The sequence below is a fragment of the Salmo salar genome, chromosome ssa05 (assembly GCF_905237065.1).
Source record: "Salmo salar chromosome ssa05, Ssal_v3.1, whole genome shotgun sequence".
NCBI lineage: Eukaryota > Metazoa > Chordata > Actinopteri > Salmoniformes > Salmonidae > Salmo > Salmo salar.
Genome location: NC_059446.1, coordinates 47330712 through 47354029, shown reverse-complemented (window position 1 = coordinate 47354029; position 23318 = coordinate 47330712). Strand labels below are relative to the sequence as shown.

At 42.7% G+C, this 23318-nt stretch overlaps 1 protein-coding gene across 7 annotated transcripts in view; it reads right to left on the bottom strand.

Annotated features, from left to right (window-relative positions):
• The window catches only part of LOC106604982 (receptor-type tyrosine-protein phosphatase U), a 297005-nt gene that overhangs the window by 91244 nt on the left and 182443 nt on the right, over positions 1 to 23318 (bottom strand). For all 7 annotated transcript variants that reach the window (XM_045718284.1, XM_045718282.1, XM_045718285.1 and 4 more), the window contains one exon: positions 6272 to 6308. In XM_045718284.1, the coding sequence (XP_045574240.1) occupies positions 6272 to 6308 (37 nt within the window). The remainder of the gene's footprint in view (positions 1 to 6271; positions 6309 to 23318) is intronic.

Genomic DNA, 23318 nt, shown 5'->3' with positions numbered 1-23318 from the left:
ATACTTTTTTCCCCCCACTGTACGTTTGCCATAAGAAAGGTGTTGCATACATATTCACTTTTCATTTTTAATTCATTTGTTAAAAAAAAAATCAAAAAACATAATTCCACTGACATTATGGGGTATTGTGGTTAGGCCAGTAACAAAACAAGCTTAATTTAATCAATTTTAAATTCAGGCTGTAACACAAAATGTGTAAAAGGTCAAGGGGTGCGAGTACTTTCTGAAGACACTGTAGTTGATAGAAAATGAATTAAAGACTTTGTTCCTACCAACAAAGAGAGAGGGAGAAGGCATGTATAACTTCAATTCATCATGTGAAATACAGGAGTAGGCCTATATTTTTCAATCTAATAACATGGCTGCGGGTGAAAAGAAATTGATTTATTTTACTGACACCCTGGACAGAGGATCATCTTGCCACATTTAGTCTGGGAATTTCTATTAAGCCAAACATTAAATTTTTTCCACATTAATCCATACACCTGCCGGCTAGATGAGAGTGGACATTGGCACTTAGAGAAGAAATAGAAGTCTATTGTTGTCATGGGAGCTGCCAAGAGATTGTGATTTAACCAGTTGGGGCTAGGGGGCAGTACTTGCACGGCCGGATAAAAAAAACGTACCCATTTTAAACTGGTTACTACTCTTGCCCAGAAATGAGAAAATGCATATAATTAGTAGATTTGGATAGAAAACACTCTACAGTTTCTAAAACTGTTTTAATGGTGTCTGTGAGTATAACAGAACTCATATGGCAGGCCAAAACCTGAGAAGATTCCATACAGGAAGTGCCCTGTCTGACAATTTGTTATCCTTCTGTTGCATCTCTATCGAAAATACAGCATCTCTGCTGTAACGTGACATTTTCTAAGGCTTCCATTGGCTCTCAGAAGGCACCAGAAAGTGGAATGAGGTGTCTGCAGTCTCTGGGCGAAGTACAGCAGCTCTGTTTGTTACTGGTCAGGCTGGGGACAGTGACACTGGAGATGCGCATTCATGAGAATTCTCCATGTTTTTCTTTCAGCCTTTGAATGAATACAACGTCGCCCGGTTGGAATATTATCGCTATTTTACGAGAAAAATTGCATAAAAATTGATTTTAAACAGCGTCTGACATGCTTCGAAGTACGGTAATGGAATATTTTGAATTTTTTTGTCACGAAATGCGCTCGCGCATCACCCTTCGGATAGTTACCTGAACAAAACGGCGGTATTTGGATATAACTATGGATTATTTGGAACCAAAACAACATTTGTTGTTGAAGTAGAAGTCCTGGGAGTGCATTCTGACGAAGAACAGCAAAGTTAATCCAATTTTTCTTATAGTAAATCTGAGTTTGGTGAGGGCCAAACTTGGTGGGTGTCAAATTAGCTAGCTGTGATGGCCGGGCTATGTACTCAGAATATTGCAAAATGTGCTTTCACCGAAAAGCTATTTTAAAATCTGACACCGCGATTGCATAAAGGAGTTCTGTATCTATAGTTCTTAAAGTAATTGTTATGTATTTTGGGAACGTTAATCGTGAGTAATTTAGTAAATTCACCGGAAGTTTGCGGTGGGTATGCTAGTTCTGAACATCACATGCTAATGTAAAAAGCTGGTTTTTGATATGAATATAAACTTGATTGAACAAAACAACATAATGTCCTAGGAGTGTCATCTGATGAAGATCATCAAAGGTTAGTGCTGCATTTAGCTGTGGTTTTGGTTTTTTGTGACATATATGCTTGCTTTGAAAATGGCTGTGTGATTATTTTTGGCAGGGTACTCTCCTGACATAATCTAATGTTTTGTTTTCGCTGTAAAGCCTTTTTGAAATCGGACAATGTGGTTAGATTAACGAGAGTCTTGTCTTTAAAATGGTGTAAAATAGTCATATGTTTGAGAAATTGAAGTTATAGCATTTATGAGGTATTTGTATTTCGCGCCATGCGATTCCACTGGCTGTTGACTAAGCGTCCCACCTTGCCCAGGGAGGTTAAACTGTCACCTGGAAGTTGATAGATAATCTCCAGCTTTGTTAACTAAACCCAAATAATTTGTCTCCACTTTGCTGATCAAAGGCTGATTCAAATTAATTTTTCACAACCAGTAAAATGCAGTGATGCAGCAGCAATCATGTTTAACGTTAGAGGGATCACATAGATCAAAAAATGACTAACCACTGATGTGCTGTACGTTGAAATTGTTAATAATCTGGGTATCATGTTTCAGTTAAGACCCAAATGCAGACTGTGTTGAAGTAACAATGTTCATTACAACAACAGGGGCAGGCAAATGACAGGTCAATGCAGGCAGGGGTTGATAATCCAGAGTAGTGGCAAAGGCACAGGACAGCAGGCAGGCTCAGAGGCAGGCAGAGCCGTCAGGCAGGTGGAGTCAGGACAGGCAATGGTCAAAACCAGGAGAGCGAGGAAAAGAGAGACTGGGGAAAAGCAGGAGCTGAGACAAAATACTGGTTGACTTGACAAACAAGACAAACTGGCACAAAGAGACAGAAAACACAGGTATAAATACCCAGGGGATAAGTGGGGAAGATGGGCGACAACTGGAGGGGGGTGGATAAAAGCACAAGGACAGGTGAAACAGATCAGGGTGTGACAGTACCCCCCAGGGACGCTACCAGGGCGCATATCTGGTTGAGCAGCATGCCGGTGCTGGAACACAGAGATAAGGCCTGGACCCAGGCCTTCCCTAGCGGAAACCCAGCACCTCTCCTCTGTGCCATAACCCTCCCAGTCAACCAGGTACTGGAATCCCCTGCCCCGAAATGTCTCACCATGTACGCAGGTCGGCCATCAATGAGACAGGGGAGAAGGGTGGGCCTGGAAATAGGAGACAAGGGGCAGTCAGACATGGTTAACTCTAGACACAGAAAAGGTAGGAAAAATATGGAGTGTACAGGGCAACCGAGGACAAACAGCAGAGGGGCTAATGATCTTGGACCGGGTGGAAAAGGTCTTGGCTTCTGGGGGTGTAGTCGCGGCACTATAGTGGCGTGCCAGGGCCTCAGGCTTGACCTTCTTAGATACCGGTCAGTGCTGTGGAAGCGAAGTGGCCCGGGCCTTACTGAACCCCTCCTGGAGGTCCTGGTACGCTGGCGGAGAGGTCCATGACAATTTCCAAGCCCCCAGGAAGACTTCCCGGGGCAGGCAGAGCTGACTTCAGTCAATGAGTGTGGCAGGACAGGCTCCAGCCCACGATGGCACCAGTAGCCAGTCAATGGAGGGATTGTGTCGCTGGAGCCAAGAGAATCCCAATACCACAGGAACCTGCAGAGACTCAACCAGCAGGAATTGGATTGTCTCGCTGTGGTTCCCAACACTCGTAGGGTTGACGGGGGTGGTCTGGTGGGTGACCTGGCCTACAGAGTGCCTGTCCAGTGCTCTAACACCCATGGGAATGGGGAGGGGTTGAGTGGGGATGCCCAGTTCGGACGCCAGGGTAATGTCCATGAGACTCACATTGGCCACCGAGTCGATGAGTACCTGGAGAGACTTAGACTGGTCGCCCCACCGCAGGATGGCACAGAAAGGGGGGCGAGCAAGGGGAGACAAAAAAAAATTCAGACCCACCAGTGTACTCACTTCAAAACAATAAGCTAGGTCTCTTGAAGGTACAGGTAGACACAAAATGACCAGCAGTACCGCAATACAGACAACTCTGGGTCTCAAGTGTGCGTACGCGTTCGGCTGGAGACACCCTAGCCCTGCCGAGCTGCATCGGTTCGGCAGTATTTAAAAATGTATGCACTCTACTGTAAGTCGCTCTGGATAAGAGCGTCTGCTAAATGACTAAAAATGTAAAATGTAAGAGGTGAATCGTCAGTCTCTGGAGGCTCTTGGAGGGACTCGGGTAAGCTCAGATCCTCTCAGGGATGTAGACGACGGGGACTTCCGGAGTTCATCAGATGCAAAGTGGGATCCCTGAGTGAACGATTGGGACTGCAATCAGACCTCTTCTCCCGCCTACGTTCCCGAAGCTGACCATCGATCCTGATGGTTAAAGCGATGAGTGAGTCGAGATCCATCGGTAGTTCTCGGGCTGCCAGCTCATCCTTTACCTCCTCTGATAATCTGTGCAGGAATGTGTCGAACAGAGCTTCCGGGTTCCAGGTACCCTCCGCTGCTAGTGTGCGGAACTCTACTGCATAGTGTGCCACATTGAGGGTGTCCTGCCGAAGCTGGAGTAACTTCCGGGCAGTCTCACTCCCGCACACCAGAGCCTCAAAAACTTCTCACCTCCGCCACGAATTCTTCCAGCCAGAGGCAGACAGCGGATTGTTGCTCCCACACCGCCGTGGCCCAGGCGAGTGCCCTCCCGGACCTCAGCGTAATAATGTACGCTATCTTCGAGAGGTCCGAGGGGAACGAAGAAGGATGCAGCTCGAAAACGAGGGAGCACTGGGAGAGAAAGGCCAGCAGGTTCTGGAATCTCTATCGTAGCGCTCTGGGGTAGGTAAGCGGGGTTCCCGGGAAACCAGGGTGATGGCGCTGCTACCAGCTGGGTTACTGAGGGGCTTGGAGGTTACCGTCATGGTAGGCTGCCTGGTAGGCAACTCACGGAATTGCTCCCGCAATGGGTCCAATGCTAGGTTGTGACGTTCAGCCACGTCCTGGAACCCTTCCATCAGACCGCAAAGCAACTCCTTGTGTCAACTAATGATAGCTCCTTGGGAGGAGATGGCGTTGCGGAGCTGGTCCAAGTCTGCTGGGTCACTCATGGCCAGTTTGTACTATCACGTTTCAGGTAAGACGCAAATGCAAACTGTGTTGAAGTAACAATGTTTATTCCAGCAACAGGGGCAGGCAAATCACAGGTCAGGAAGAGGTCGGAAATCCAGAGTAGGGGCAAAGGCACAGGACGGCAGGCAGGCTCAGGGTCAAGGGCAGGCAGAGTGGTCAGGCAGGCGGACTCAGAGTCAGGACAGGCAATGGTCAAAACCAGGAGAGCGAGGAAAAGAGAAACTGGGGAAAAGCAGGAGCTGAGACAAAACGCGGATTGACTTGACAAACAAGACGAACAGACAGGGGATTAGTGGGGAAGATGGGCGACACCTGGAGGAGGGTGGAGACAAGCACAAGGACAGGTGAAACAGATCAGGGCGTGGCACTGAGGAATCCTATTTGTCAATTTAGTTACATCAGTTGTAGTTTCTAAAGCTGGTCTTCTTACTTAACCCTGTCGGACACCATATTATTTCTTGTTTTTCAAGAAGGATGTTAAAAGGCTGATTAAAATACAATGTGGCTGAATGTTCAAATACGTTTTCATAGGGTTCTCATCAAGGCCCTTTATGTTTTTTCTCTCTCTGTCTCTCTCCCCCCCCTACAGTATGTGCCAGAGGCAAGAGGCACATACTGTTTAATGTTCATCAATGTGTCGAGACGTAATTAATCAAAGCCCAACTTGGTGTCTGTGGAGCAGATGAAGTGAGACGCAGAGCTAAAATGGCTTGCCTTGCCTTTTGGCTTCATGCTTCAAAAGAGCCTGGTTTCTTTCATTACTCAGTCACAAAAAAGACGCCTTCACCGAAAAGTACACCTTGCCCAGTCAATTTACTAGCAAGACTAGCTTACTGTTGCAGCACTATGATAACTATAAATACATTACTATTATTCACCACGATCCGACAGCGCACAACAGTAGTGGGGGAGAGCCTGTCGTGCCATCAGGACTCAACTTCTATGCCCTTTTCATGTTCCTTTGAGTTTCTTTGGCAGGGTGATAGATAGTGGGAGGGAGGAAGGGGCGAGAAACATTGCTCATATTGATGGGCTCAGGTAGTTAAATGTTTGTTTTTGATGTGAAGGGCCCTTCTTGAGCAGACGGGTCAAAAGCCCTCAGATGTTTCCCTCCCCCTCCGAGTAGTGTAGCTGTCTGATGGGAACAGTGGAACTGCCTTTGATATGGTTGTGCCCCCCCAAACAAGCATGATGAAAGCCTGACCTCTAATCTCTCCCTGCTTGTTGTCCTTTTCTCTGAAGGCAAGGATAGGAAAGCTCACAGGAGTCTGCCTCATCACTGAACAACATGGCTCTTCAGAGAAATCCCCCTGCTTCTCCCACATGCTAAACTCCATCTACTGTACATATCTGGAATACCAGCACAAAGACTAGTGTTCGGACCTGAACCCAACATCTTTTCATCTTTGGAGTTGCATTTAGAGTGTAAGGTCAACATGCTACAGTAAAGCCTACAGGACTTCAGAGACTCGGGGAGATCCATAAAAGGTTTTGTTCAATGAAAATATTCATGTTGAATTACCTTTGCGGGCTATTCGGATGCAGTTTATTCTGCTTTCCTGAAAAAAAGAGAATACAGAGATCAGAGATGGGAACATTGCCAATGCTTTGCATCCTGTAGAATGCAGAAACGATGAACCTAGCATTATACATTATTTTGGCTGAACGATAATGAAAATTGTATTTTGACAATAAAAATCAAAGCAAATTATCTTCAACAGATGAAAATTAGACAAACATTCACTGTTGGATTTTCTTACATCTTTAGGGACCAGCATATTGGATTGAAAGACACTCAAAATAGTATTCCACTCATGGGGCTCTGAGGAGGCATTCAATCAGCTAAATTGATAGTCACTTATAAAGATATATGACCAGTGAATGTCAATCAATATGAAAGGCAAGAGTTGAGGTGAAGTGTTTAAAGAGAGAAATGAAGATTTGATGAAAGGGAAATTAACTGAATTGAGAAGATGGCCCTGGACCAATATGCCGCTATTAAAATGAATTAATTTCCTTCAAATTTCAGCTGATGGCATCTTGGTGTTATGAAAAGGACCTTTGTCAAACAACACTAATGAAAATGAAGACCGTAATCCAATTTCGTCTTGCCACCTCAACGAGGAGATGCATTATCAAATTAAGATTTACATACGCTAATTCAGGCCTTATGGGACAATTATGCAAATCTACTTTTCCTAAAAAGTACAGACACGTAGGGAGGCATATTTAAGATACACACACACACACACAAACTGACTAAAACATTCACACACTTTCAGCTCTCTTTTTAAGTATCAGTAAATGCAATTGCAGGATGCTTTGGACATTCAAATACAATGGGCTCTTAGAAGACTATCAAGACAGACAGAAACCAGCCCATAAAAATACAGGGGCAATTCCTCACTGCATCAAGGCAATAATTTGCAGGAATCTATGCAGGAATCCAATGCTGATTTACACTTGTGCTTAATACAGGCAAAACTAAATAAATGTTGTTTTAAACTCTCGTAAGAACGTTTCAGATGAACTACATGTTCACTCATTAGATGGTTCTCCAATCGAACGTGTCCCGCATATAAATACTTAGGCTTGTGTGATAGTGACAGGACGATGACTGATCCCTGATTGTAGAGTTACTGTCGCAGGACTTAAACCCGCATCCTTCCACTCAATCAAATTCATGAAAGCGACCATGCCCAGCCTGGCTTTCCAAAAGCAGATCTGTCAGCAAACTCCAATCAAATACATTTTTAAGACTTTCAAACCATTCCGGGTGATGGGGAATAAGACTGAGCAGACTTGGTTTACTACATTTGACAGAAAAATGTGTAATGCAGAAAGTAGGGGTGATATATTCCAGCTCAAATCATCCATACTGGCATGTCGTCAGTCTGGGTGTGGAAGGCAGAAGAGTGGAGTTAATTGGTGATCTGGAGAGCAGAAACAGATAGCCCACATAGGGGACACTGATGCCCTGCCGCCCACACAAACTGTGTCAGTCATGCCAGAGGGGTTGGCAGCCATCATTACTACAGTACACGCAGGTTAGCCTGTGTGAGTGTGCCATTAGGAGACGCACTGGGTGTTGTGACTGAAATGCTGCCCATGCTATGGTCTTCAAAGAGCCAGGCAGAATGCACCATCTTTCAAGTACCTCTTTACATGCATCAATGAAAGCAATTGCACAGAGGCTTGACAGTAAACCTCCAGCTCATTAGCATGAGTAAATGCCAAATACTGTTAGTCTCTTTCACTTTTTAAACGTCTCTGCCAATGTTTATAAAGGCCACTTATAGCCGTAATGTTGATCCTTAACAAAGCTTATTCAGACCAAAATAAAACGTTTGTGATGCTGAGATGTAATTAACTAAACACAGAAACTTAAGGAACAAATTAGGAATAGGAATTAGGAATTTTATTGATCACATACACATGGTTAGCAGATGTTATTGCGAGTGTAGCGAAATGCTTATGCTTCTAGATATGACAGGTAATATCACCAATTCCACAACAAAAACCTAATACACACAATCTAGTAAAGGAATGGTATAATAATATATAAATATAAAAAACATGGATGAGCATTGACAGAGCGGCTAAGACGCAATAGATAGTATAGAATAGATAGCGTAGGATACAGTATACACATGAGATGAGTAATGCGAGATATGTAAACATTCTTAAAGTGCCGTTATTAAAGTGACTAGTGTTCCATTTATTAAAGTGGCCAATGATATCAAGTCTGTAAGTAGGCAGCCGCCTTTCTGTGCTAGTGATGGCTGTTTAACAATCTGGATGGCCTTGAGATAGAAATCTGTTTTTCTATCTCTCGGTCCCAGTTTGATGCACCGGTACTGACCTCGCCTTCTGGATGGAGGCGGGGTGAACAGGCAGTGGCTCGGGTGGTTATTGTCCTTGATGATCTTTTTTGCCTTCCTGTGACATCAGGTGTTGTAGGTGTCCTGGAGGGCAGGTAGTTTGCCCCCGGTGATACGTTGTGCAGACCGCACCACCCTCTGGAGAGCCATGTGGTTTTGGGGCAGTGCAGTTGCCGTACCAGGTAGTGATACAGCCCGACAGGATGCTCTCAATTGAGCACCTGTAAAAGTTAGTAAGGGTTTTCGATGACAAGCCACATTTTTTCAGCCTTCTGAGGTTGAAGATGTGCTGTTGTGCTTTCTTCACAACACTGTCTGTGTGGGTGGACCATTTCAGTTTGTCGGTGATATGTACACCGAGGAACTTAAAACTTTCCACCTTATCCACTGCTTTCCTGTTGATGTGGATAGTGGGGTGCTCCCTGTGCCGTTTCCTGAAGTCCACGATCATCTCTTTTGTTTTGCTGACATTGAGTGAAAGATTATTTTCCTGACACCACACTCCGAGAGCCCTCACCTCCTCCCTGTAGGCTGTCTCGTTGTTGTTGGTAATAAAGCCTACCACTGTTGTGTCATCTGCAAACTTGATGATTGAGTTGGAGGTGTGCATGGCCACACATTCGTGGGTGAACAGGGTGTATAGGAGGGGGCTGAGAACGCACCCTTGTGGGTGTTGAGGATCAGCAGAGTGGAGATGTTTCCTACCTTCACCACCTGGGGGTGGCCCGTCAGGAAGTCCAGGACCCAATTGCACAGGGCGGGGTCGAGACCCAGGGTCTTGAGCTTAATGATGAGTTGAGGGTACTATGGTGTTGAATGCTGAGCTGTAGTCAATTAACAACATTCTTACATAGGTATTCCTCTTGTCCAGATGGGATAGGGCAGTGTGCAGTGTTATGGCGATTGCATCATCTCTGGACCTATTGGGGCGGTAAGCAAATTGAAGTGGGTCTAGGGTGACAGGTAGAGTGGAGGTGATATGATCCTTGACTAGTCTCTCAAAGCACTTCATGATGCTTCATGATGAAGTGAGTGCTACGGGGTGATAGTCATTTAGTTCAGTTACCTTTGCTTTCTTGGGAACAGGAACAATGGTGGCCATCTTGAAGCATGTAGGGACAACAGACTGGGATAGGGATTGACTGAATATGTCCGTAAACACAGCCAGCTTGTCTGCGCATGCTCTCAGGACGCAGCTAGGGATGCCGTCTGGGCTGGCAGCCTTGTGAGGGTTAACACGTTTAAATGTTTTACTCACGTCAGCCACAGTGAAGGAGAGCCCACAGCAGGCAAAGGAGTTAAGTTTGTCTGGAAGCAAGACGTCGATGTCTGCGTCGGGGCTGGTTTTCTGTTTGTAATCTATGATTGTCTGTAGACCCTGCCACATATGTCTCGTGTTTGAGCAGTTGAATTGCGGCTCCACTATGTCTCTATACTGACACTTTGCTTGTTTGATTGCCTTACAGAGGGAATAACTACACTGTTTGTATTCAGCCATATTCCCAGTCGCCACGCCATGATTAAATGCGGTGAAACGTGCTTTCAGATTAGTGCGAATGCTGCCATCCATCCACGGTTTCTGTTTAGGGAAGGTTTTAATAGTCACAGTGGGCACAACATCTCCTATACACTTCCTTATAAACTCGCTCACCGAGTCAGCGTATACTTCAATGTTATTCTCTGAGGCTACCCGGAACATATCCCAGTCCACGTGATTGAAACAATCTTTGAAGCGTGGAATCTGATTGGTCAGACCAGCGTTGGATAGACCTAAGCACGGGCGCTTCCTGTTTTAGTTTCTGCCTATAGGAAGGGAGCAACAAGATGGAATCATGGTCAGATTTGCCAAAAGGAGGGCGGGGGAGGGCATTGTATGCATTGCGGAAGTTAGAGTAGCAATGGTCGAGCGTGTTACTTGCTCATGTACTGCATTCGATATGCTGATAGAATTTAGGTAGCCTTGTTCTCAAATTATCTTTGTTAAAATCCCCAGCTACAATAAATGCAGCCTCAGGATATATGGTTTCCAGTTTGCATGAAGTCCAGTGAAGTTCCTTGAGGACTGTCTGATATACACGGTTGTGACAATAACCGGTCGGCATTTGATTGTGAGGAATTCTAGGTCAAGTGAAAAAAAGGACTTGAGTTCCAGTATGTTGTTACGATTACACCATGAGTCATTAATCATGAAACATACACCCCCGCCTTTCTTCTTACCGGAGAGATGTTTACTCCTGTCGGCATGATGCACTGAAATTCCCGTTGGCTGTACAGACTCCGACAGCATATCCCAAACTAGCCATGTTTCCGTGAAACAGAGTATGTTACAATGTCGGATATCTCTTTGGAAAGCAACTCTTGCTCCGATGTCGTCATCTTTGTTAAATAGGGAATGGGCATTAGCGAGTAATATACTCGGGTGGTGTGCATGCCTCCGAAGCGTCGCTAGAAGACCGCGACACCTTTCTACTGACTCTGAAAAAAAAATGAAAAAAAAAGATGCCCAGGGTCCCTGCTCATCTGCGTGGACATGCATTAGGCATGCTGCAAGGTGGCATGAGGACTGCAGATGTGGCCAGGGCAATCAATTGCAATGTCCATATTGTGAGACACCTAAGACAGCGCTACAGGGAGACAGGATGGACAGCTGATCGTCCTCGCAGTGGCAGACCACGTGTAACAACACCTGGATGACAGGTACAGGATGGCAACAACAACTGCCCGAGTTACACCAGGAATGCATAATCCCATCAGTGCTTAGACTGCAATAGGCCTTTCCGCAAATTCCTTTCCATGGTAGCAAGATCTTAACAAAAGTGACATCTAGTACACAGATTCCCCTAAGTTGTGTGGCTTGACAAAGTAACTTCACAGACATCACCGGCAACAACGTTGCCTATGGGCACAAACCCACCGTCGCTGGACCAGACAGGACTGGCATAAGTCATCTTTACTGACGAGTTGCGGTTTTGTCTCACTAGGGGTGATGGTCGGATTCGCGTTTATCGTCGAAGGAATGAGCATTACACCGATGCCTGTACTCTGGAGCAGGATCGATTTGGAGGAGGTCTGGGGCGGTGTGTCACAGCATCATCGGACTGAGCTTGTTGTCAGGGAAGACATCCTCTGTGCGTTACAGGGAAGACATCATCCTCCCTCATGTGGTACCCTTCCTGTAGGCTCATCCTGACATGACCCTCCAACATGACAATGCCACCAGCCATACTGCTCATTCTGTGCGTGATTTCCTGCAAGACAGGAATGTCAGTGTTCTGCTATGGCCAGTGAAGAGCCCGGTTCTCAATCCCATTGAGCACGTCTGGGACCTGTTGGATCTGAGGGTGAGGGCTAGGGCCATTCCCCCCAGAAACTTTTTGCTGAGTATATATTTCTATTAATTTACCTAATGTTGGCTGCTAGGCTAATGTCATTTTTTTCCCTCCAAATGCAGACAATGACCCAAAACACACTGCCGCCCGGGTTTGTATTGCAAATAAGGGCATAAACTGGGTCAAGACGCCTGCAGAGTAAATAGACCTACAACACTTTAACAGCAACATTTCTCAACAATAGTGAGACTCTCATCGCCTACGGTAGGCCTACAGTATATCTACAAATATTTGTTTAATCTCTTCATTTAGGTCTCCTGATTTAAACCCAATCAAACTTGTTTGGCATCAAGTGAAAACATGAATCCGTAACTCTGCCAAGCCTACAAGCAAAGATGAGCTGGTGAAGGCCATCAAGATGTTTTGGCCTGAGAAACTGACGATACAACATTGCAACAAATACATTGATCATCTCAGCAAGGGTTTACCCCTGGTCGTGGAGGAACTAAAATGTATTTTTAATGTAAAGTAGTTTTGAAAGAGTGCCACATTTTGAAGAGTATTTTTACAATTATTTTATTAATGAAAGCATAAAGATGTTGATGAACAAATACTGTACATTATATGCTTTACCCAACATTTTGCGGTTGCATGAGGTTTGGAGTTAGAAATGTAAAACTTTAGAGTACTTAATACATTGCAAGTTGGAGGGATTTCTTTTCACACCTAGCCGAGCTCTTAGACTATCCTTTTGTAAATAAATGGGAGTATTAAGAGTCTATTGTCCTGCTAACAGCCCATCATAGAAACGTTGTTTGCAGAGTTCACAACCTGCTACACTTGTGAAAAACAAGTGTTTGAAAACATGTTTCTACGGTGGTACAAATATATTATTGAATTAGATATTTTTTTTTAAATACAAACACACATCCTTTTCAATGTTATACTAACAAGTGATTGCCATAGTGAATAATCCAATAATAATTGGTATGACATGGCTCTCGGAACTCATTAAGAGGCAGTTTCTAAATTAAAATACTTGCAGATCAATAAAATATCCCTGTAGATCTAATTACATTTAGAGGATTCTAAATTAATATCTAAGGGGCTTTTATACAATTATAATGCAGGGTTAATAATAATACTAGTTGAATAACAGATCGGCTCTCGGAACTCATTATGAGGCGGTTTCTAGCTTAAAAAAGATCTGCAGAGCTGGGAAGGTTGTATCCCACATTTATTTGTGTGTATATATATATATATATATATATATATATATATATATATATATATATATCACATTCAATTGGTTGCAAGAATTGTGTATAATAATTTAAATTGAACATTTTTTCATTTTCAAATAACCGAATGTGAGCGGTTGTAATCTGAAAAAAGGAAAAAAAGGACATTCTTGAACATTGGGTGAGACATGGAAGTGGTTTTGGAGGGCCAGTAGGAGGCACTCTTTTCTCAGGTCAAAAAAATTATCCCAATGTCCCAGGGCAGTTGGGGACACTGCCCTGTGTAGGGTGCTGTCTTTCGCATTGGACGTTAAATGGGTGTCCTAACTCTCTGTGGTCACTAAAGATCCCATGGCACTTATCGTAAGAGTAGGGGTGTTAACCCCGGTGTCCTGGCTAAATTCTCAAGTTGTCCCTCAAAATCACGGTCACCTAATCATCCCCAGCTTACAATTGGCTCATTCATCCCCTTCCTCTACACTGTAACTATTCCCCAGGTCGTTGCTGTAAATGAGAATGTGTTCTCAGTCAACTTACCTGGTAAAATAACAGTAAAATAAAATAAATAAATTCTTACTAATTTGCTGGAGAACCAGTTCGGAATTAAGTATGACTGACGCCTTTAGTGAGAGGTCTAATGCTTTCATATTCATTATATAAATAGGCCCTTTTAATTTTGTCTGGCTTGCGATTCCCCAAAAAAATGAATATTTTTGCTCATACAATTTAAACAGGTTGCTAGGTGTAGGCAAAACCATAAGCAAATAGGTAAACAGTGATATGACTAAAGAGTTAATCAGGGTGATTTTTCCACAAATAGACAGGTATTTTCCTTTCCATGGTAGCAAGATCTTAACAATTTTTGCTAACTTTCTATAAAAATGTATTGGAGTGAGATTCCTTTCTTTCAGGATATGTATTCTGATTATGTCCACACCACCATCAGTCCATTTTATTGGTAAACTACATGTTAACGTAAAAGTTAAAAAAAATTGTGATCCAATACATAATATAGTAAGTAAAACTAAATAAATCTTGCAACAGGCATCTGATTATTCATTATGAATAGGATTTATTTTATTTATTTTATTCTTCATTGTAACCACAATGTCACAAATAATTGAAGGACTCCGTGTTTCAGAAACTCACTTTATATTGAGGGGCGATCACTGTCACACTAGTAAATAAATCCAGTTTGTTATTTAGAAAGCCCACCATGCCTATTTTTCGATAATTGTTAGTCCACAAGTGTAATTCCCCCATTGTATTTACCAAAGTCTCTCTCAACTCCATGACCACCGGAAGCATTTTTATTGTAGTTGCCTGATGCCGGACTCTAGTGCCAGAGAAGACAGACTCTCGGATTGAAAACACCTCCATTAATTTACGAAAAGATAGTAAATTTGTGCCACAGTTTAGACTACCGATAGATCAGCATTCTAACTCCCCCTTGTGATAGTGTAGTGCAATGACAGAACGAGCAATCTGCCACCATCTACCACAAACGGTTGCGGCATAAGCTCAAAACCTTTAAAAGAAAAACCACTGTAGTTTTCACAATATAATAGCCATATCTAGGAAAACCAAAGTTCCAAAGGCTGGGCCTAATATAGTGTATAAGAGGTCATATAACAAGTTTTGTAGTGATTCTTATGTTGATGATGTAAATAATATTTGCTGGTCTGTGGTGTGTAATGAGGAGCAACCAGACGCTGCACTTGACATTGCTAATTCCAATTACTAATAACCATTCACCCATTAAGAAAATGACTGTAAAAACTGTTAAATCCCCTCAAATGGATGGTTGAGAGGGATGAGGCAAAAGGTATGGCAAATAAGTCTGACAGCCCAATCGATTGGCAAACGTACTGCAAATGAAGATAGCATGTGACTAAACAAACAAAAAATAACCAAAAAAACTATACTATGAAACAACAAAATTTATATAAAAGACTCATAGTAAAAAGCTTGACATTTTGGGTGCTCCATCATTCATTGAATCAGATAGTTAATTCATCAAAAAACACACTGATATTGACAACTACTTGACTTTTGTTGGCAAGATAAGCAAACTTAGGCATGACGTGCCAGCAACGAACGCTGACACAACATATCCAAGTATATCTGACTTGATGAATTATGAAAGACAAGCACTGAGTGTGGAAGAGGTGAAAAAATTATTGACAAGCCACCGGGGTCTGACAATCTGGATGGAAAATGACTGAGGATAATAAGCCTACTAGAAAGTGTGTGACCTGAGAGCTGGAAGGAAGCATAAGTCATTCCGCTACCTAAGAGTAGTAAAGCCCCCTTTACTGGCTCAAATAGCGGACCAATCAGCCTGTTACCAACACTTAGTAAACTTGTGTTTGAACAGATACAATGCTATTTTACAGTAAACAAATTGACAGACTTTAAGCACACTTATAGGGAAGGACATTCAACAAGCACAGCACTTACACAAATTACTGATAGGCTGAGAGGGAGAAGTATGTCCATAATAAAGCACTGCTCTGCCTTCTTAACAACACTATCAATAAGGCAAGTCCTATAGGCCCTAGTTTTGTCGCACTTTGACTACTGTTCAGTAGTGTGTCAGGTGCCACAAAGAGGGATTTAGGAAAATTGCAGTTGGCTCAGAACAGGGAAGCTATATAACTTTTTGAGGATAGTTTCAGATAGTTATTGTTGGCCACCCGTGAGAGCAAATGTCATTCCTGTTAATCTGTTCTGTTGTATTGTCATCATTTGTTAAGGTTGAACACGACAGTTTTGTAGCTTCAATGAGGATTACAGATGTGTATGAGTTCCTTAAGAGCCTATGCAAACCCCAATGTTGGAATAGTTACCACTTTTTTACTATATAACCTGTTGGGGATCTTATCCCGGTATTGGGATTTATTGTCAAGAGACCATGGCAGGAAATTCAAAACTGCAAGAATCTAATCATTTCAATTTCGCAAACAATCAACTATTTTTCACCATTTGAAAGATAAACATCTCCGCAATCCAACCACATTGTCCGATTTCAAAGAGGCTTTACGGCGAAAGCATAAAGTTAGGTTATGTTAGGAGAGTACATTGAAAATAGCTGTGTGTAATGTTTTGTCAATTCAAAGACAGGCGTCACCAAAAGCAGATAACCAGCTAAAATTATGCACTAACCTTTGACAATCTTCCTCAGATGACACTCCTAGGACATTATGTTATACAATACATGCATTTTTTGTTCCATCAAGTTCATATTTATATCCAAAAACAGCATTTTACAGTAGCGGTGAAATTCAGAATTTTTTTCCCCTCAAATGCTTCCGGTGAATCAACGTTACAATTTACAAAATTACTATTCGAAAACATTGGTGAATTATAATATTGTCATTCAAAGAATTATAGTTTAACATTTCGTAAATGCTACTGCATTGCCAGATTTCAAAATAACTTTACTGGGAAATCACACTTTGCAATAAACGAGGTGCTGTGCTAAGAACAATAGGCTAGGATATACAGGTTAGCACCATCTAATATCAATAATACCATTGTCAATAATCCCTTACCTTTGATTATCTTCATCCATTGGCACTTCCAGAATCCCAGGTCCACAACAAATGTGGTTTCTTTCGACAAAGTTCATAATTTATGTCCAAATAACTCCAAGTTTTTCCATGTCGTTAGCGCTTCGGTAGGCTACTCAAAAGTAGGGCGGGGGGGGAGGGAAGTCACGACGAAAAGTAAAAAAAATAATCTATTTACGTTCGTTCAAACATGTCAAACGTTGTTTAGCATCAATCTTTAGGACCATTTTTAATGTGAAACATCAGTAATGTTTCAACCCGACCTCTCCTGTGTCTTGAAAAACGTTTTTGAAAAATGTCTCGCCTCACATGAACTCACATGAATGCGCAGGTGCGGGCAATAATGAAGTGACGACATCCCAGGGACGTCAACTTCTCTTCCTTGTCATCTGGTCTCTGTTCATCATAGACGCTTCAAACAACTTTATAAAGATCGTTGACATCTAGTGGAAGCCGTAGGAAGTGCGAAATGAATCCTTTGTCACTGTGTGATCTATTAGCAATGACTCGAAAAATAGTACAGCCACACAATTCTCATTTCCTGGTTGTAATTTTGCCTGCCAAATGAGTTTTGTTATACTTACAGACACCATTCAAACAGTTTTAGAAAATTCAGAGTGTTTTCTACCCAACTCTGTTAATAATATGCATATCCTAGCTTCTGAGTTGGTGTAGGAGGCAGTTAAAAATGGGCACATATTTTTTTTTAAATTCTCAATACTGCCCCCTATCCCCAACAGAATAAAGAGGTAATTGCATTCGGATGACTGTCATGGCTCTATATGTAATCAGCAATGTTAATATTATATTAGAATACGTTCCCATGTGAAAGGTTCCCCTGTGTGACAATTTTTAGAACCCCAAAAGCTTCTTCCAGGCTCCTTGACTTCTAAAAGTGTACATGAACTCTCTACCCCCTTTCCTCTGTATGAAGGGTATATAAGCCCAATAAGGTGATCTGGCATGAAGGGAGTGTAGATTTTCTGTGACCATTGGGAGAGCCTTGGAATTGGTATAGGGACCGCCTGACTGACTGTAACTACTGTATACCCTTGGTGCCTGAATGGCCTTGGCTGGCAGAGCCCCCTAGGGTCCCCTAGAGCCCCCGAGAGTCAAAACAAAGCCCTAATCCCATACGTTGGTAAAGTCAAAAGCTTCAGTCTAATCCTGCCGCTTATTAACCCGGTTGTGTGAACTGCTCACGCTGCACTGCCCCTAGAATTTCTCCACAGGGCCGGAAAAAGCCACCACCACTGGAGGAAAAGGGGGGTGAGCTGCTTTGCTGATGGGCCCAAAACTAGAATACACCCATTTATCAGACTTCCGCCTAAAAGACTCTACAATAACAACGGTAACCTACCATACCAAGCTAACCAGAGGTATCAAAAAGAGCAATGATGCAAAGTCATGTAGGAATCCATTACCTTACTGATGATCCACAAGAGGTTGCTCCGAATGCTCTCCCAGATTTAGATTTGCAAAGAAAAGCTCTGTGAATATTGAAACAGAACATTTCTATCTCTAATCATCTGCACCTGTGTCCAATTATCCCTAAGTAATTGTCAGTGCCAGGTAGCGGGGTGATCCTGTAATGGCAGTTTGGACTGATAATGGGGCTTCCTTGGTGTATGATTGGGACTGCTGCAGCTTTATTTGGGCAGGAGAGGAGCAGTGGAGCGAGAGAACAGGAACAGAGGATGTGGTCTGGAATAAAGCCCTGCTGGATCAGGATCTGGATCTTCCTCTATAGAGGATCCTATTAGTCACAGGGTTTAATGAGTCTCCACTGATTTGGAATAACAGAGAGGAAAAGGAGTAGATAGAGGAGAAGAATGGAGGGATGAGGAGAGAGGGAATGGAGAATAAGGCTAGGGATGAGGAGGGTAAGGCCAGTAGCAGAGGGATGAAAAGAGAAACAAATATTATTTACAGAAGTATTTAGACCCTTTACTCAGTACTTTGTTGAAGGACCTTTGGCAGTGATTACGGCCTTGAGACTTCTTGGGTATAATGCTACAAGCTTAAGATTTGATACCTGTATTTGGGGAGTTTCTCCCATTCCTCTCTGCAGATCCTGTCAAGCTCTGTCAGGTTTGGATGGCGAGCGTTGCTGCACAGCTATTTTCAGGTCTCTCCAGAGATTTTAGATCAGGTTCAAGTCCCGAAGCCACTCCTGCATTGTCTTCGCTGTGAGCTTAGGGTCATCGTCCTGTTGGAAGGTGAACCTTCACCCCAGTCTGAGGTCCTGAGTGCTCTGGAGCAGGTTTTCATCAAGGATCTCTCTGTACTTTGCTCCGTTCATCTTTGCCTCGATCCTGACTAGTCTCCCAGTCCCTGCCGCTGAAAAACATTCCCACAGCATGATGCTGCCACCACCATGCTTCGCTGTAGGGATTGTGCCAGGTTTCCTCCAGACGTGACGCTTGGCATACAAGCAAAAGAGTTCAATCATGGTTTCATCAGACCAGAGAATGTGGTTTCTCATGGCCAGAGTCTTTAGGTGCCGTTTGGCAAACTCCAAATGGGCTGTCATGTGCCTTTTACTGAGGAGTGGCTTCAGTCTGGCCACTCTACCATAAAAGCCTAATTGGTGGAGTGCTGCAGAGATGGTTATCTTTTCAGAGGAACTCTGGAGCTCTGTCAGAGTGACCATTGGCTCAGTTTGGCTGGGGGCGGCCAGCTCTAGGAATAATGTTGGGGGTTCCAAACTTTTTCCATTTAAGAATGATGGAGGCCATTCTTGGGGACCTTTAATGCTGCAGAAATGTTTTGGTACCCTTCTAGAGATGTGTGCCTCGACACAATCCTGCCTCGGAGCTCTAGGACAACTCCTTTGACCTCATGGCTTGGTTTTTGCTCTGACATGCACTGTCAACTCTGGGACCTTATATAGACAGGTGTGTGCCTTTTCAAATCATGTCCAATCAATTGAATTTACCACAGGTGGACTCCAATCAAGTTGTAGAAACATCTCAAGGATGTTCAATTGAAACAGGATGTACCTGAGCTCAATTTCGAGTCTCATAGCAAAGGATGGGATTACTTCCGTTTAATACATTTTCAAACATTTCTAAAAACCTGTTTACACTTTGTCATTATGGGGTATTGTGTGTAGATTGCTGAGTATTTTGTTTTATTTAATCCATTTTAGAATAAGGCTGTAACGTAACAAAAATGTTGAAAAAGTCAAGGCATTGTATTCAGCCAGTCTTGTGGAGGACAATGGAAGTTAGACAAATACTACATTTTCATAAACTAACACGTATTTGGCGTTACATATTGAATTCCAAATTGCCCTGTGGATTGGTAAGTAATTGGCCAAAATTTCTACCAAGCCAATTAGCAACTGAAGCAATTATCATATAAGTCGTTATCAAAAAAACGTCTCAATAAGGTGCAGAGCGTTCGATTTGCCTGCTGGGGGCAAGGAGACCCCCAGCTCCTCTTAAACCGTTGACAACTGTGTGCCATTTTCAAGGGATTTTTAAATAAATGTTAACTATTTAGTTGTAACATCATCACCTCTTGACAAGCATAGTCAGAACTCCACATTTCAAATTATTTCATGAAAAACAATCAGTAATGATCAGTAAACATCAATTGATCATATTTTTTCAGATATGTGAGGGTAGCCTCACGATATCTCTCAATATTGGCCACCATTAATTGGATATATGAGTGATATAAAACAAATGTAAGCTTTAACAGACAACTATGATTGGTTTAGGTTAATTTCCCATCCTTTGTGGGTTCTGCCTGTCAAGCAGCAGAAGGGTGCATTTTCCGATGTACTGTTAGCTGATATTAGAATGTTTAGTTTGCAAGCTACTGGTAGAAACTTTACACAGTTGGCTAAACATAGTGGTAAGTAGACCTAGTGTACTTTTTCTCCAACCAACATAGTGAAGTTAGCTAACATTATACCCTTTTCAACATTGTTTTTAAGAGTGTTTAATCACGATTGCTGCAGACAGCCATGATAGGCTAAAGTTGAAGTCGCAAGTTTACATACACGTAGTTTGGAGTCATTAAACTTCCGACCTCAACTGTACATACCTCTTGCTTCTGGACAAGCTAAACACCTTCTTTGCCCGCTTTGAGGATAACACAGTGCCGCCGACACGGCCCGCTACCAAGGACCGTGAGCTCTCCTTCTCCGTGGCCGACGTGAGTAAGACATTTAAAAGTGTTAAACCTCGAAAGGCTGCCGGCCCAGAAGGCAACCCTAGCCGCATCCACAGAGCATTCGCAAACCAGCTGGCTGGAGTGTTTACGGATATATTCAATCTCTCCCTATCCAAGTCTACTGTCCCCACATGCTTCAAGATGTCCACCTTTTTTCCTGTACCCAAGAAAGCAAAGGTAATGAAACTAAATGACTATCGCCCTGTAGCACTCACTTCTGTCATCATGAAGTGCTTTGAGAGACTAGTCAAGGATCAAATCACCTCTACCTTACCTGACACACTAGACCCACTTCAATTTGCTTACTGCCCCAATAGACCAACAGACGATGCAATCGCCATCGCACTGCACACTGCCTTATCCCATCTAGACTAGAGGAATACCTACAGTTGAAGTCGAAAGTTTACATACACTTTGGTTGGAGTCATTAACCTCGTTTTTCAACCACTCCACAAACTTCTTGTTAACAAACTATTGTTTTGGCAAGTCGGATAGGACATCTACTTTGTGCATGACACAAGTAATCTTTCCAACTATTATTTACAGACAGATTATTTCACTTTTAATTCACTGTATCACAATTCCAGTGGGTCAGAAGTTTACATACACTAAGTTGACTGTGCATTTAAACAGCTTGGGAAATTCCAGAAAATGATGTCATGGCTTTTGAAGTTTCTGATAGGCTAATTGACATAATTTGAGTCAATTGGAGGTGTACCTGTGGATGTATTTCAAGGCCTACCTTCAAACTCAGTGCCTCTTGGCTTGACGTCATGGGAAAATCAAAATAAACCAGCCAAGACCTCAGAAAAAAATTGTAGACCTCCACAAGTCTGGTTCATCCTTGGGAGCAATTTCCAAATGCCTGAAGGTACCACGTTCGTTAGTACAAGCAATAGTACGTAAGTATAAACACCATGGGACAACGCAGCCATCATACCGCTCAGGAAGGAGAGCGTTCTGTCTCCTAGAGATTAACGTATTTCGGTGTGAAAAGTGCAAATCATCCCAGAACAACAGCAAAGGACCTTGTGATGATAATGGAGGAAACAGGTACAAAAGTATCTATATCCACAGTAAAACGAGTCCTTTATCGACATAACCTGAAAGGCCGCTCAACAAGGAAGAAGGCACTGCTCCAAAACCGCCATAAAAAAGACAGACTACGGTTTGCAACTGTACATGGGGACAAAGATCATACTTTTTGGAGATATGTCTTCTGGTCTGATGAAACAAAAATAGAACTGTTTGGCCATAATGACCATCGTTATGTTTGGAGGAAAAAGGGGGAGGCTTGCAAGCCGAAGAACACCATCCCAACCGTGAAGCACGGGGGTGGCAGCATCATGTTGTGGGGGTGCTTTGCTGCAGGAGGGATGGTCCACTTCACAAAATAGATGGCATCATGAGGGAGGAATATTATGTGCATATATTGAAGCAACATCTCAAGACATCAGTCAGGAAGTTAAAGCTTGGTTGCAAATGGGTCTTCCAAATGGACAATGACCCCAAGCATACTTCCAAAGTTGTGGCAAAATGGCTTAAGGACAACAAAGTCAAGGTATTAGAGTGGCCATTACAAAGCCCTGACCTCAATACTATAGAAAGTTTGTGGGCAGAACTGAAAAAGTGTGTGTGAGCAAGGAGGCCTACAAACCTGACTCAGTTACACCAGCTCTGTCAGGACGAATGGGCCAAAATTCACCCAACTTATTGTGGGAAGTTTGTGGAAGGCTACCCAAAAGTTTGACCCAAGTTAAACAATTTAAAGACAATGCTACCAAATACTAATTGAATGTATTGTATGTAAACTTCTGACCCACAGGGAATGTGATGAAAGAATTAAAAGCTGAAATAAATCATTCTCAATACTATTATTCTGACATTTCACATTCTTCAAATAAATTGGTGATCCTAACTGACCTAAGACAGGGAATGTTAACTAGGATTAAATGTCAGGAATTGTGAAAAACTGAGTTTAAATGTATTTGGCTAAGGTGTATGTAAACTTCGGACTTCAACTGTATATTTATTGATGGACCACATCAAATTGGTTCGCTAGCTCAGAACAGATCACTTCAATATGGCTAGTTAACAAACTAACTTTCAGGGGATAAACTAGATGGCTATATACAAATATTGTTTGATTTGCTTGCCATCTATAGTGGTGATGACAGCAGTCCGACAGAAAACCATACATTTTTTAAACAACATCAGTTGTTAAACCATATTTCTCTGCTTCTTTTCTCTTTCATGACATACAACCAGGTGTTTGCATCATTTCTTGTTTTGTTCTTTTTTTTGTGCTTTTCAATTATATTATTAGGCTTTATTATTATTATTAGCATACATTGTAAATTA